General features: G+C 38.2%; 1 protein-coding gene across 1 annotated transcript; it reads right to left on the minus strand.

Moving 5' to 3' along the window:
* Positions 1 to 1,845: 1,845 nt before the first annotated feature.
* On the minus strand, positions 1,846 to 12,962 carry LOC134206256 (zinc finger and BTB domain-containing protein 24). Its single transcript, XM_062681953.1, has 3 exons — positions 11,591 to 12,962; positions 3,115 to 3,276; positions 1,846 to 3,049 (listed from the first exon to the last, which is right to left on the minus strand). Exons 1-3 carry the CDS (start codon positions 12,803 to 12,805, stop codon positions 2,453 to 2,455), a joined length of 1,974 nt encoding a protein of 657 aa, XP_062537937.1. The 5' UTR covers positions 12,806 to 12,962; the 3' UTR covers positions 1,846 to 2,452.
* Between the last annotated feature and the right edge of the window lie 726 nt (positions 12,963 to 13,688).

Raw genomic sequence — 13,688 nt, forward strand, 5'->3', positions numbered from 1 at the left:
TGAGGTCCTTGCTGATATTATGCTTCGATGACGCAAAGTCGATGATGGCGTCCAGCTGTTTCGTCGCCACCTCGAAGGCCGAAAGCCTATCGCGTTTGCGGTTCATCGCCTCCACAATCCATGGCCCGTCAATAACCTCTACCGGCGTAGCCTGGGAGATGGTTAAGTGACCCACGCTGGCGCTGCGCACCGAACTGCCGACTATTGCCTCTGGCCTCCTAGACGGAGACCTGAACAACCCACCTCTTGCGAAGGGGTTGTCGCCAACACTACTACCACTAATTGAAGAATTGACTTGGTTTTCCATTTGGTCCAACGAGTTGCACGGAAAAAGAGGTCCACCACGCCAGAGCCCAGCATGACGCGGTAAGGGACAATTACTGTAGAGGGTGCCCAGGTACCCCACAGGCTCCGTTAAAGGCCTAGCTTATTATTTCACCCCCCCTGGCCATGCATCCCCTCGGCACGGGTCGCTTGACGCCTTGGGATTAGGGGTTAGGGACGATGGTCCCGGTCTAACTCGCAGTGGCCATGGGGAGGGGACGTCAAGCCCTTGGACAAAATCCCTGCTGCCCCGATGTCTGTTTGTGTGTATGTATGTATGTGTGTGTATGTGTGTATGTGTACAAAATTTTGTAGACACACTTTTTGGAACTTAGCATTGGCCGAATTACTCGCAACAAGTTCCATTCGACTGAGAATCCTGTCCCATTGTTTGCTATTGAAAATTGATCAAATTAGACTGTGAAATCAGAAGTTTGGCCAAAATACTATTTTCTATGCGCAAAACATGCTAAAAAGCACTCACTCATATTTTTAAGTTTTTTTTGCACGAGAAAGGCACCAACACCGCTAGGTGGATTAATCAGGGTTTTCTTCAATAATTTGGTGCCACTGTTTCGTCACTACTGCATTGTTTATTTCGTAATATCTGGGACACCGCAACTTTCCCGGTCGACTGTATGCAAAGTATCTTAGTGAAGGTGTCCAAAAAAGGTGACTGGCGAGGCATTATGTTGCGGTGTACCGTTATCAAAGTTCTATGCAAAGTTATCCTAGCTCGGATTCCGGAGAAGATCGATGCGACTATCCGGCGGCAGCAGGCCGGATTTCGTACCGGAAGATCCTGTGTGGACTATCATTCTGGAGCAGGTCAACGTATTCCAAGAGTCCCTTTACTTGGTATTAATTGACTTCCAAAAAGCTTTCGACCGTCTCAATCACGAGAATATGTGGGGCACCCTGATGCGCAAGGAGTTTCCTGAGAAAATCAACGTCCTCATCAAGACCTGTGCCTTGGCCTTCTCGAGGCCTTCTCGTGTAGAGTGCTGCACAATGGGGTTTGTCAGACCCTATTCGGGTCGTAGCTGATGTGATGCAAGGATCATGGGCAAAAAAAATTGTCGTATGACGTCATGATGCAATGGTTCATGGCGTTTTCCAACATTTCAATAAAACACAGTTGCGTGTGTTGTGCAACTGAATGCTTTTTACATCCGCGAGGTTCAAGCGGATTTCACTCTCCAAAAACTTTTGCACTTGTGCGACATCAGGCCGCACTGGAAGAACGCTAAAATCTACAACCAGAGTATTCTTTCTAACACTCATTCTGGAGCACGCCGAAATACGAGAAGAGGTAAATACACGTCCGAAAGGTTTGAGTAACGGCTATCAACTGTGGACAGGCTTAAAGTAACCTTAAAAATTAGATTTTATAAACAATAGTAAAAATTACCACGAATGTTCAGCTAGTGGAAAAGACTAGTCAATAGACGGAAAAATATAGTGTCATCACTAACCAATATGTTTTCATATGACGGTAATTAAAATACTAAAGCGATGAAATTCTTATTAATGATGCTTGTTTTTATTTACTTGGCAGCTTATGCTAAAGAGATCTTAGATTTTACTGGTATAACTGGGTATATGGATTCGTCAAAATAATATACATATAAAAACCATAAAATTTAGTTCGTTGAAATTTCAGCGGAGGTTGCTTTTAAAGAAGCGAAATAAAGCTTCGAAACCAACGTTAAAACATATGATCACAAATGCTTTTGAACTAACTTAACAATTACATATATCTCTGATAATTGTTTTGCTTTCCGAACTCGAAAATAAATGTTCTAATCATATCGTAACGGAAGACCATTACTATATTGTATACATCAATATCCTTATCTATCAAACATGCTTCTACATACAAGTCAAATTTTGGCAATGTCCTTTGGATTGGTTGGGTCGTACAGGTATCGAGATCTTATAATCTAAATAAAGCATTACATCTCAAATAACTTTCAGCTGTGGAAGAACCAAGATTTAAAGCTATATTGGCTAAGTACGGAGTGCTCTTTGGTATTGAGTATATTTTACAGAAATAGACTAATCTCAAATCTAACGGGAGAAAAAAACAGTAGTCTGCATGCAAACCTAAAGCAACAAGGTTGAAGTTTCAAACAACGCTATTGAAAAAATCGTACTCAAATGGTGGAATCACTTTTTGGGTTTGATCGATGTCTATATTGATAGCACTATCATCCATAGGGTATTCATTCAAATAACTTTCGTCACTTAAGAAGTTTTTCACACATTCGTATGAAATGAATTCATCCTGACAGGATTTACCTTCGGATCTGGGTACGTTCTCCGGTTGCATCATTCGTATGAAGCAGCTGGACATATCATTGAAGTTCAATGCGTGTGTCGTGGGACACGAGGTGCTATTGTACTCCGCGTTGTCAGAAACCAATTGGGTCGCGGCATCTGCAAAAACTTCATCAAATTCGAACGCATTATCGCCGCTCGTGTCTACTTGCGAGGGAGTCACCGGGATCTCGCTGTGGGCGTTAATCGACGACTCAGAGTGCCGTCGCAACGAATCGATGGTGGAGCCGGACACTGCGGATCCATGGGAAACGGTTGACTCCTTGTGCGATTTGCGACGGCCATGTCCTTCCGTTCGGCAGGCATGATTTTTCACATGCTTCCGAAGGCTGGATGGATCGGTGTATCGTTTGGAACATCCCGGAAGCTGGCAGGCGTAGGGTTTCTACAGAAAAGAGATCATTTACGTTATTTATGAAAAATCTAGTAGTTTGGTTTGAAAACACATACCGTGTCGTAGTGGGTTCGTTGATGTTTCGCTCGATCCGAACTGTTACTGAAGGCTTTGGTGCAGCCAAAATATTGACAGTTGTAGGGTCGCTCACCGGTGTGCGATCGTTGGTGGATTTTCAGATTCTCAAGCCTTGAGAATGCTTTCTCACATCCGGAAAACTGTAAAAAATAGAGAGAAATTGAACATATACATTAGAACAAAGATGGTTAGATACTTTTTCTAGATATTAGTGATAACTTTCATCTGAACATGCTTTAAAGACAGGTTTGTGATCTAATACAAACAGCAGGTTGGAGCCTACAAGTCCACATTAGATTAAAATATTTCCCATTGCAGTGTTCGATATCGTCGATTTCACGAACACAATTGACAAGCGATCAAAATAGCACTTTGAGGAAATAGATTTCATTATTTTCGTAAAATCACATTTTTTGGAATTTATTTTGAAGCATTTCAGCAATTTCTAAAATAAAATCGATGATGATAATCGATGGGTAAGACGGTATAATATGCCCCCCTAAGGCAATACCTTGATAACTTTTTACTTTTCAACGCAATTTATGCTAACTTTGTGTTATTTGATGGTCCAGGAAGTCGCAAATGCATCGCCTGTGAGTAGTCATATAAAAATGTTACATATAACACGTAATAAAGCTTTTTTGAAAAGTCGTGTAAAATGGATTTCAAAAAGTGCCTGGGCAATACGCGCCCCACCTTAGCCAAATACGTTACATAGCCCTTTATTAGTATTTTATCAATCCCATAACAAAAAGGTTACAAATCCTTATGTGCTTGACATTGAAAAACCAACATAAGTCAATTTAATCAGGTTTGAAATACATTTCAATAGTTTCCATATAATTTGGAAGCAACTGCTGCAAGCTCGCCGCGCTTGTATCCAGTTGGTAAGAACATATCGTCCTGCCTTGCATCCGTATTGAGTGTTGTGCCCTTCAAAACACGAGTAGGGTGGGTGTACCAATTGTCGCCATACATAAGAACAACTATTTTTAAAAAAATAAGTAAAAGGCATGTGGGTGGACTTTATATATCAAGCGAAAGGTTTTACTTCCTGTTCCTTAGAACAGCTGTGAAAACCACAATAAAATTTGTTATTATCCTCAAAATTGATTAATCCATAATAGGAACGCATGCACCAGTTGGGGCACTATTCTTAATTTTGGTTCCTTATTTGGCAAATCCCATTGTTTTCTTATGGGACTGGCCGAATAGGGACCACTAGTGCGACAACTGGTGCAAAGGACGTCAAAAATTAGGCAAAATCAATTTTTACAATTATGCTTTACTTGTTTTGGAGGAGATCAAAGGTTTTATCGTATCATATGAATATGCTTTATCGATATGAACTTGGTTTGCGGTGATTTGATTGGCCATTTGGCATATAAAGCACTAGTGCGACAACTGGTGATATAGCCACAACTGGTACATCTAGCCTACTTTTAAGTTTGAATGACGTGAAGAGTGTCCTTAAGTAAATTAAAAATATGTATAAAATATGGAGATCAGTTAAATAAGTTTCTATCAACGGATAGTAGAAAATTCAATATTTCTAGCTAAGCAACCCGGCTTAACAAATGCTGTTTAGTATAGAAATATATTAATAACATCGTCAAAATCCAAAGAATACATTTCATGGAACTAAAGATCAATATTTTATCGATACGTGGTAGCCACAGTATGAACCATAAACTTATGCATCTCAATAAAAAAATGCACGTCAGTTGGTTTTAACTGAATTTTGAATAATATTGAGGTACCTTATTTATGTCATCCATGATTTTAAAACACATTGATTTGGTTCGAAACTCTGCCCTATTAAACAAGTTGAGGGAGGGAAGACTACACAACAATCAGAGCATAAGTACTTCATGCTTGCATGAATAGTAACCTCGTAATTTACTAAAGATGTACTCTTCGAACACTAAGAAGACGATACTATAGAAATATAATCCATAACCTGATTCCAGTCCAGGGCAGCAATAACATCTGCTGAAGTCGTAATCAACGCTAGATTTTGGCACAGATCCTCCATCACGAAAAGGGGGGTCGACACTTAAACCTAATGGCTTATGATGAAGATCAGTTTTTAGAAGAGCAGATGGAGACTCAAATAGATCTGTGAAGTCAACAATTAAACCGTTTGCGTTCAAAAGATCTCTGATCTGATGCATTCCTGAAGATAACTGGAGATAACAAAGGCTCAGATAGGTCAGGGTCGTGCTCAGTTGACGCATTGATTGAGAAGAATCTGTTAACTTCATCATTGAAATACCAGACTACATTAGATATAGTATACGATAACATCGCAGTGATCGGCAAGTCGGCAAGTGAGACCTCTGGGCACGCATCCTTCAAACAGTTAATGATAGGATGCCAAAAACGACATAAGGTACACCGGGATAGATGAAATGCGGGGTAAGTTGAAACGGAAGCTGTAATTAAGCCGGAAATGGCTGAACGCCCTGATTTTCTTTTCAACGTAATAAACTACTCCCCAAAACTCACCTTCTGACTATCATTCCAGGACGATAGCAGCAACTAAAAGCACTTCCTGCCATTGTTTACTTTTCGCCCGTTGCAAAATTCAAACACACTTTTTGGCGTGCCAAGGAAAAAGGTCCCAAAATATTGTTTGGAAGAGCTTCGATGGTAGATCCATTTTAGCCTCCTCTTTGTCCCATCAAGAGGTTTATTACGTTGGTTAATAAATGTGAATTTATAAAGAATCCACAACCGAACTATCAGACGCACAATTCAAGTGAATTAAAAAATGATTCACCCTGAATGTAATCCGTAATTTCAGCGTAGTGCATAGTTTGGTTCACTGAATTTGTGCTTGTGAATTTTTTGTACACTACCCCTATTCGCACAATAAGAGTCCCAGTTAAATTTTCTCCAACCTGAGTAAATTGTCGTTAAATTTTCCAAATACGTTAACATCACAGAAAAAAATAATGAAAACTAATCAACGCAAAAAAAAACAGGCTCAGAAAATTACACTATTTTGAGCATACATGAATCTTTTCTATCACTTTCAACCTAAAAGTATGCAATTTGTATAGCATTATGCCACTTAGTCGACTAAATAGTGACATAATGCAATACAAATTGCATACATTCAAGCGAAAATATCGTTTAAGATTACGCTCTTTTTGGCATTCCCGTTATGTGCATTACTTTCGGTTAATTTGAACAACTTTTTCTATCTGTGCACAATAGGACAGCCCCATATAAAGGTGTGGCCAAAACTACCAAAAGGCCAATTTTCGATTTGGGCGAGTAAAATGTGATGAATATATAGCTTATAACCTATATTTCTATAATCAGGACGGTTTTTATTTTTTAGATTTTTTAGGGAGGGGTGGGGGTCGTTCAAACTAGCCCCTCCTAGAAATGATATTTTTACGTTTTTTGGGAAAACGGACAGCTTTCCAATGTTTTCATCTCAAAAGCAACATATTTATATATCGTTACAATGCTCCTAAACAGATCTATGCAATAGGTTTGATAATGTAATAATAGCTCCGTCCAGAATTCAGTTTTTAGTAGCTTTGTAAAAGCATATTTTACGCAATATTTAACGAACAAAACAGTTTGGTACCCCGCAATACCCCGCAGTAAAACATCCTGCACTACACTATTGAACTCTTAACGTGATTGTACAATCAAGCCATGTGGTGAATTTCAAATTCACCACACGGTTTTCTACTCCTATTATCAAAAGTTCAAATCTAGCGTAATTTTTTTCGTACAATGCTGAAATTAAAGTCGATTGCTTAGCATAAGTAAGCAAACGATCTATGGATGTTCCATCTCCATGGACGTTGTGGTTCTCTCAATTCGTGCTCTTGAAAAATCACTAGAAAAAAACACGTGGTTTCCAAGATGGCCGATTTGTGGCTTTGTTGTATAACCACCTTAAGCTTTGAGGACCATGAATAAAATTCTGCCCGAATTCACCATTTTGTAAGATACATGAATTTTAAAAATTGCCCATTTTTGCCTTTCTTGTGCACTAAGTATACGTAGAAGCTATATGATCGCTCTAAAAGCATTAAAAAAAAGCCCAAACACTCATAGTGTTGTATACCGATCGACCCAGTTCGAAGAATTGAGGTGATGTCTGTGTGTACGTGTGTGTGAATGTCTGTATGTGTGTGAGCAAAAATGGTCTCAACTCTTTTTTAAGCACTTACTCTGTACTGATTTACTCGCAACAAGTTTCATTCGTCAGAAAACGTTGGTCCATTGTTCTCTATAAAAAATAGGCTGGATCGGACTATGGGCTCAAAAGTTATGGCCAAAATACACTTTCTTATAATGTACGAGAAAGACAACATTAACGCTAGGGGGATTAATCAGATGTTTTGGTAAACTTCTTATTTTTCAATTTTAATCCGAGATACTCAATAATGCCACTTTAATCGAATTTGGTGACGAACACAATTTACATAACATTTTAAGGGGGATGGTTATGTCTTAACGTTGCGCATAATTAAAAAAAAATCATCTATCATATAAAAAGCGTTACGCAATGAGAAGGGAAGTTGCTCAAAATTTACAATTTTGGCATTACTACATTATAGGATCGAATTATAGATTCAACCATAACGTGTCATAACGTGTTGGATGAATAGTGTGTTGAATAACTCTTTGCCATAATACCTTTTTATAATTATGAAAGAAATCTTAATGAAATATCAAATAAATGAAATTCCATTTTGTTGATGTCATAATATGACGCTAATTGAATCTGTTCTACCCTCCTTTGGTCTAATTGGTTTAATAAATTCTACTAAGTGAATTTTCAATACCAGAAGCTTATAGTGCTTTTTGATCATTTTAGGAAATCTGTGGTGTGTCCATTTGTCTCTGACACGAATATACAGTTTATATGACCATTAGTATTTTATCAAGCATCAAACAGGCTTATTGCAAGCCAAAAAGTGACCAAATTCCGTTGGTTTTGTAGAATATGACAAAAATCGATACTATGCCGAAAATTGGCCTCATACCCCATTGAAGGCTCAGGAAACATATTATTCTTTTCTATCTATGTTTTTATGATGAATACTAGCAACCCTATAACCAGAGACCGGCGGAGTGAAAAACTGTCGGAATGGCAACGTATGAAAATGCATGAAATCGTGAAAATGATTCTGGCAGCACTTGAACTTTTTGCTTGCTTCTTATGGAGGCAAAAAGTAAACAAGTCGAAATGGAACCGCTTTTGACGGTTCGATTGGAAACAAGATGGCGTCTTCGCCGATCTCTTATTCTAGTATTTCTAATGAATACCACTGTTTATTGCAGGATTCATAATTTTAGCCAAAAATACCTCCTTTTTTCCTATTGTGCTGTGTAGAGAAATAAAAACAACCAATAAGTTAAAAAAACTGCAATCTTCCAAATAATTTGACATATGTAAAATTCTTTATCTGTATGCATGGCTAAGGGACAATTGAATGGTCTATATTTAGGTTTATTTTTTTTGCGTAAAAAAGTATCAAAATCTCGGGGTCTCCAGTACCCTTGCGAGCAAAGGCGTAGGATTTCGATGTTCGATTCTTGGTGCGGTCTAGGATGTTTTCAGGTGGGAAACATTCTCGATTCCCTGTGCATAGTGTATCCATTGTACTTGCCACACAAGATACATACTCATGCAATGTCGGGCATAGAAAAGCTTTAAATTAATAACTGAGGAAATGCTAATCGAATACAAGGTGAAAAGCCGGCCAAGTTCCAGTTGGAATGTAGAGCCATTGATGAAAAAGAAGAAGTATCAAAATCCTGAATGAGATTGTAATGCGAGTAAATATCCAAATGGGACAACACAAGTGGGTTTTGATTGGTTTTTGATATTCAAATTTCTAGAACAATGCCTACTATTTTGCCATTTTTTCTTAAACATGGAGCAAAAGATATTTTCTGAATGAAAACATGTAGAAATAAGAAAATAATTTTCGAATTCAAAATATTAATAAAAAAGTTTGGTAAGGCTGCAATTTTTTATCTTTAATCTTTAGTCCGAACTATCAAACATTTTTGCAAAAGGATTCAAAATTTATCAAAGGGTGATTTTTTTACAGAACTTTTCGCATTGACACCAACTTTAAATGGTGCTAATAAAGTTCGATGTACCATTTTTCCATAACTTTTAAACGCAACGGTCGATCGTTATCAAATTCAATAGGACCAACTAGGCTTTGCCCTCTATCGAACGCACTTTGTTGCGAGAGAATCGGTTCACGATTACTATATTAAAAGTTGTCTAATGTTTTTCAAATCGTTTGTGCACACACATACACACACTTACACACACAAATACACACAAATACACATATACATACATACGGACAGACGGACATTTGCTCAGCTCGTCCAGCTGAGTCGATTGATATATAGCACTATGGGTTTCCGAGGCTTCTATCAAAAGTTCGTTTTTGGAGTGAAATGATAGCCTTTCGGTACAACTTTGTTATACGAGAAAGGCAAAAAACGTTTTAACTTGCCCCGGTGTATCTTAGGTATTGTTTTGTATACAAAAAGATAAATTACCAATTTCTTACTAATTGTAGCCTTATTGTAGCGGATGCTCAAATAATTCTCTACATACTTCATTCTTCAAAGCATTATTCAAGAGAAACACAAAATAAAGCAATCAAAACTAGTCATAATTTAGCTATGTATGTGTAAATATATGATTTGATTTGAATCATAGTCATCGGACCTTACTGTGACCTGTGACTGTGACCTTACTGAATAGAACACTCTTTGAAAGTGTGCTTGATGAAAATTTAACTTAATGTGTTTTGAGCCCAAATCTTACATCTCATGAGACAGATCGGCAGAAAAACACAATATTTAGTTGCAATAAAAGCGATAGCTATGAGAGTTTCATACCTTATGTAGGCCTAATGCTTTGTTATTTTTTATGGATTGGGAATGATGTGGCCAGATTGAGTCCGAGTGGGCCAGGAACCCCAAAAATATCATTCGCGTCATTGCTTTGTGAAATCATGAAGTTTGAGGTGTCGCACGACCTGTTTTGACTTAAAACTGTAAATGGCCACTTATTTTGGGGACAACTGACCCCAACGGAATCTGGAATAATTCTGGAACCGTACTGTGGAAAGCCTCGAAACTAGTATAAATAAAAAATTGGGATCCATCCGGATGGAATGAAACTTGTTGCGAAAGAATCGGTCAAGAAATGCGATTTTTACAGCAGTTTAGATTTTTGAAAGCCCCTAAAAACAGACGTTGGGGACGGAAAGGTTAAACTACATTCTCATTTTAATTCAAATTACTCAGCCGAATCAACCGAAAAGACTTTTAATCCATACTTAGAAACTCTAGACTTAAATTTGAAAAAAAAAATACAATTAATTTGTTTGAAATATGACAGAGTAATAACGACTGTTGAATTCAAAGTGCTACTTGTGCAGGTTTTCATGCCGACATAACCAAGTTCACTATGATCTTCAGATTTCCTACACACCCTCGGGGACTTAGGCACTGACTGTTGTGAGAAATACCACACCTCAAAAAAAAGTACGATTTTTTGTTTTAAACAGCGGTTGGATTGCATGAGTGATCCAGAACCATGCGAGTCCCGAAAGGTTAAAGTAGTAAAATTCCTACTAGTTTGTGTAGAAATCGAAAATAAATTGGGAAATATTGATGTTCCAAGCATATATGTGTTAGAAGCATCGACGGGATAATAAACTAAAACAATAGGCTTTGATAACAATCCTTTTAATGAGAAAAATGTCTCCAACGTGTCACGCCAACGCATGTACGAACCTATTTTTCAGTTTTTTTTCTAATATTTTTGTTTGTTAACGTAAACCTTTTATTCAGTAAGACCTCCACTGGCTGGACTAAATAAACATAACTATCTAAGAAAACAAACATGGGAAAAGGTTAATATTGAAATGTTCGGCTCGCTGAAAGATTGTTTAGAGGGTACCAGTCAAACGAATTCGAATAATCGATGTTTTAATGTACATAATTGAAATCTTATCACATTTATCGAAAATTTCAGATGCTCATAGTCTCATAGCATACATTTTAAATAAATCATATAAATTCAATGAGTTCTGAGTGTATAAACTCAGAATCACAAGATATTTTCGGAATGCCATACTTGTTCTTTAAAACTCCTACGGTTGTTTTAGTCGAACCCTATAAACTGCGAACAAGGACATTTATGACAACCATATATTTTGAAGAGTTCGCAGTTTTTCAGTTTGGTGGAAAAGGCACACCAAGATGGATCCAAGACTTGTTATAGACTTCAGAATATGCGTGGAAAAGTTACAAGTTCAAAGAGTAGTAATTTCAGAAATATGACAATAAATTTATCATCTCCCAATTTGCCAAATATGAAAACACGGTAACAATACACTAGTCTTCTAATACTAATGTCTAGTTAAACTCCTCACTTACCGGACATTTATTCGGCTTCTCGCCGGAATGCACCCTCATATGAATCAACAGCTTGTACCGCGCATTGAACGGTCTGTACCGCCTCGGACAGTCCAGCCAGAAGCAAGCAAACTCCTCCCCCTTCTTAACTTCGACGTGCGTCTTCTCGATGTGGGCTACCAGCGTTCCCTGGTCGGGAAATTTCTGATTGCAATCCGTCCAGAGGCACTCCAACACCCGGTCGGAATCGTCTTCCAGCTCATCATCGTCCTCATGAGCTTCCTGCTTGATGGAAACCGTTCCGACGTTTTCGTTTGGCTGCTGCTGATGCCAAATGTCCTTGAATTCCCGGTTGGGTTTTTCCGTCGATTGCGTGGTGTTGTAGTTTTCTTCAGGGTGTTTATAGGCATCTTTGATGTTATTCGGCTGTGCAGTATCTCCGCTGATCTCTACATTTTGACTGAACTGATCTAAAAAGCTGGTGTCGAAGTAATCAATCATGTAGTTGGCATGAGATGATTGTAGTCCAAAATTCTTAGAACCGTCGTCGAACTGTATGACATTTCCAAAAGCTGATTTGATGGAAGGCAACTGTTGCAAAGCTGGTTGTAGTTCAACGTTACTGTGCTTCGGTGAGTTGGATCGTTTCATATTCGGTGGGTTAGAAAAGTTCATCGAAAGCGATGTTGTAATCCAAGGATCAAGGGGTGGAGACGAGCACGGACTCTGATTCTTAGATTGACAGTTTACATCATTGAAGTTGTAGTACTCTGAATTGACGATACTATTCGAAGTTAATGGGGTACCAATAGTTGTGGCAGGTGACAAACAAACGGAAGACTGCATTTTTTCGATGTACTCAGGATCAAACTTGAAATATAAATCTTCATTCTTCTGTTGCATCATACATGACTGATGATTATAATTATCGATTGACGATTCGGACGAGTCTACCATTGGAGACTCGTTGTTTACATCAGCGTTGTTATCTCCGTATGACGAGTGGCTCGACGATGCTGGCGAGAACGAACACTTCATTTTTTCACCGTAGAACACTTTTGAGTTAGGACAACTTTCACCGAAATAAACTGGGTCTTTGAAAGTTCCGGGGGTTGTTGGCGTTAGTAAAGACATATTGCCAAAGTTCATAATTGGAACGCCAATATCAACACTTTTTGGAATTTCGTACTGCTGACTTCCCATTTGACCAACGACATATACTTTATTTTCAAACATCTTCGTCAAAAACGCATCACTTAACCAAAAAACAAACTCTAACGGAAAACTTTTCTACACAACTGAAAAACTGCGAACGGCAACGCGCGGAAAACTCGGAAAACGAGAAAAACCCGATGACTAATCGGAAAGCACGTCCTGTTGGATCGAGCGTCTTGCAACGAATGACTAAAATAAGAGTACCACGATCGCCGTATCTGGGATGGGTTGGAATTCTCGATGAGGATCTTAAGAAAAGGAAGAAATAGAACTTCGGGATCGTGAACACATGTGGGCTCTATGGAACGACGACGACGCACGCACGTTTCTCCGCTACAAACATTCAACGCGGTGCTTGTCGTCGGTTGTGTCGCGCGAGTTCGTTTTTTTTATTATTGAAGAGAATAACAACAACACTAATGCCGAGTGCCATAAGATCACGATCTTATGTGCTACTGTTTACGATATGCTAGTCAGTTGGAAAAGTAAGGATAACTGAATATTGCATTTGTAGTTGAGGGGAGGTAGGGACATTATGAACACTCCCTCTTAGTAGTACTGGTTATTGTGATAGTCATGTGTAAGTAAAAACAGGTGCATTTTTATTTTCAACATGCAAAACAAATATATAGTCTCTTTGTAAAATAATTATGTGAATATCCACTGACCCACATCGTTTTAAATATAAATGTGTGATTTGATGAGATTTAGGCAATTGCAAATAGTGGTCGTAAAAAAATATTGAATTTACTCGAGTTCTAGAGTTTTAAATAACGAAAATAAAATTATTGAAGCAAATAAGGATTATTTACAACATTTTAAGTCATGAGGAAGAAATTATGTAAATATGGTACTGAAAATCGTTACAAAACACAGAAACCACATAGTTGCTTAAAATTGATAA

This window comes from Armigeres subalbatus, chromosome 1, assembly GCF_024139115.2.
Source record: "Armigeres subalbatus isolate Guangzhou_Male chromosome 1, GZ_Asu_2, whole genome shotgun sequence".
NCBI lineage: Eukaryota > Metazoa > Arthropoda > Insecta > Diptera > Culicidae > Armigeres > Armigeres subalbatus.

What these genes read in the sequence shown, in the direction of transcription:
- LOC134206256 (XM_062681953.1), bottom strand. Translation starts at nt 12,805, where the DNA reads ATGTTTGAAAATAAAGTATATGTCGTTGGTCAAATGGGAAGTCAGCAG. An exon ending in AGAAGCCGAATAAATGTCCG is followed by an intron (nt 3,277 to 11,590) that starts GTAAGTGAGGAG and finishes TATTTTTTACAG; the next exon opens with TTTTCCGGATGTGAGAAAGC. An exon ending in AACGAACCCACTACGACACG is followed by an intron (nt 3,050 to 3,114) that starts GTATGTGTTTTC and finishes TCTTTTCTGTAG; the next exon opens with AAACCCTACGCCTGCCAGCT.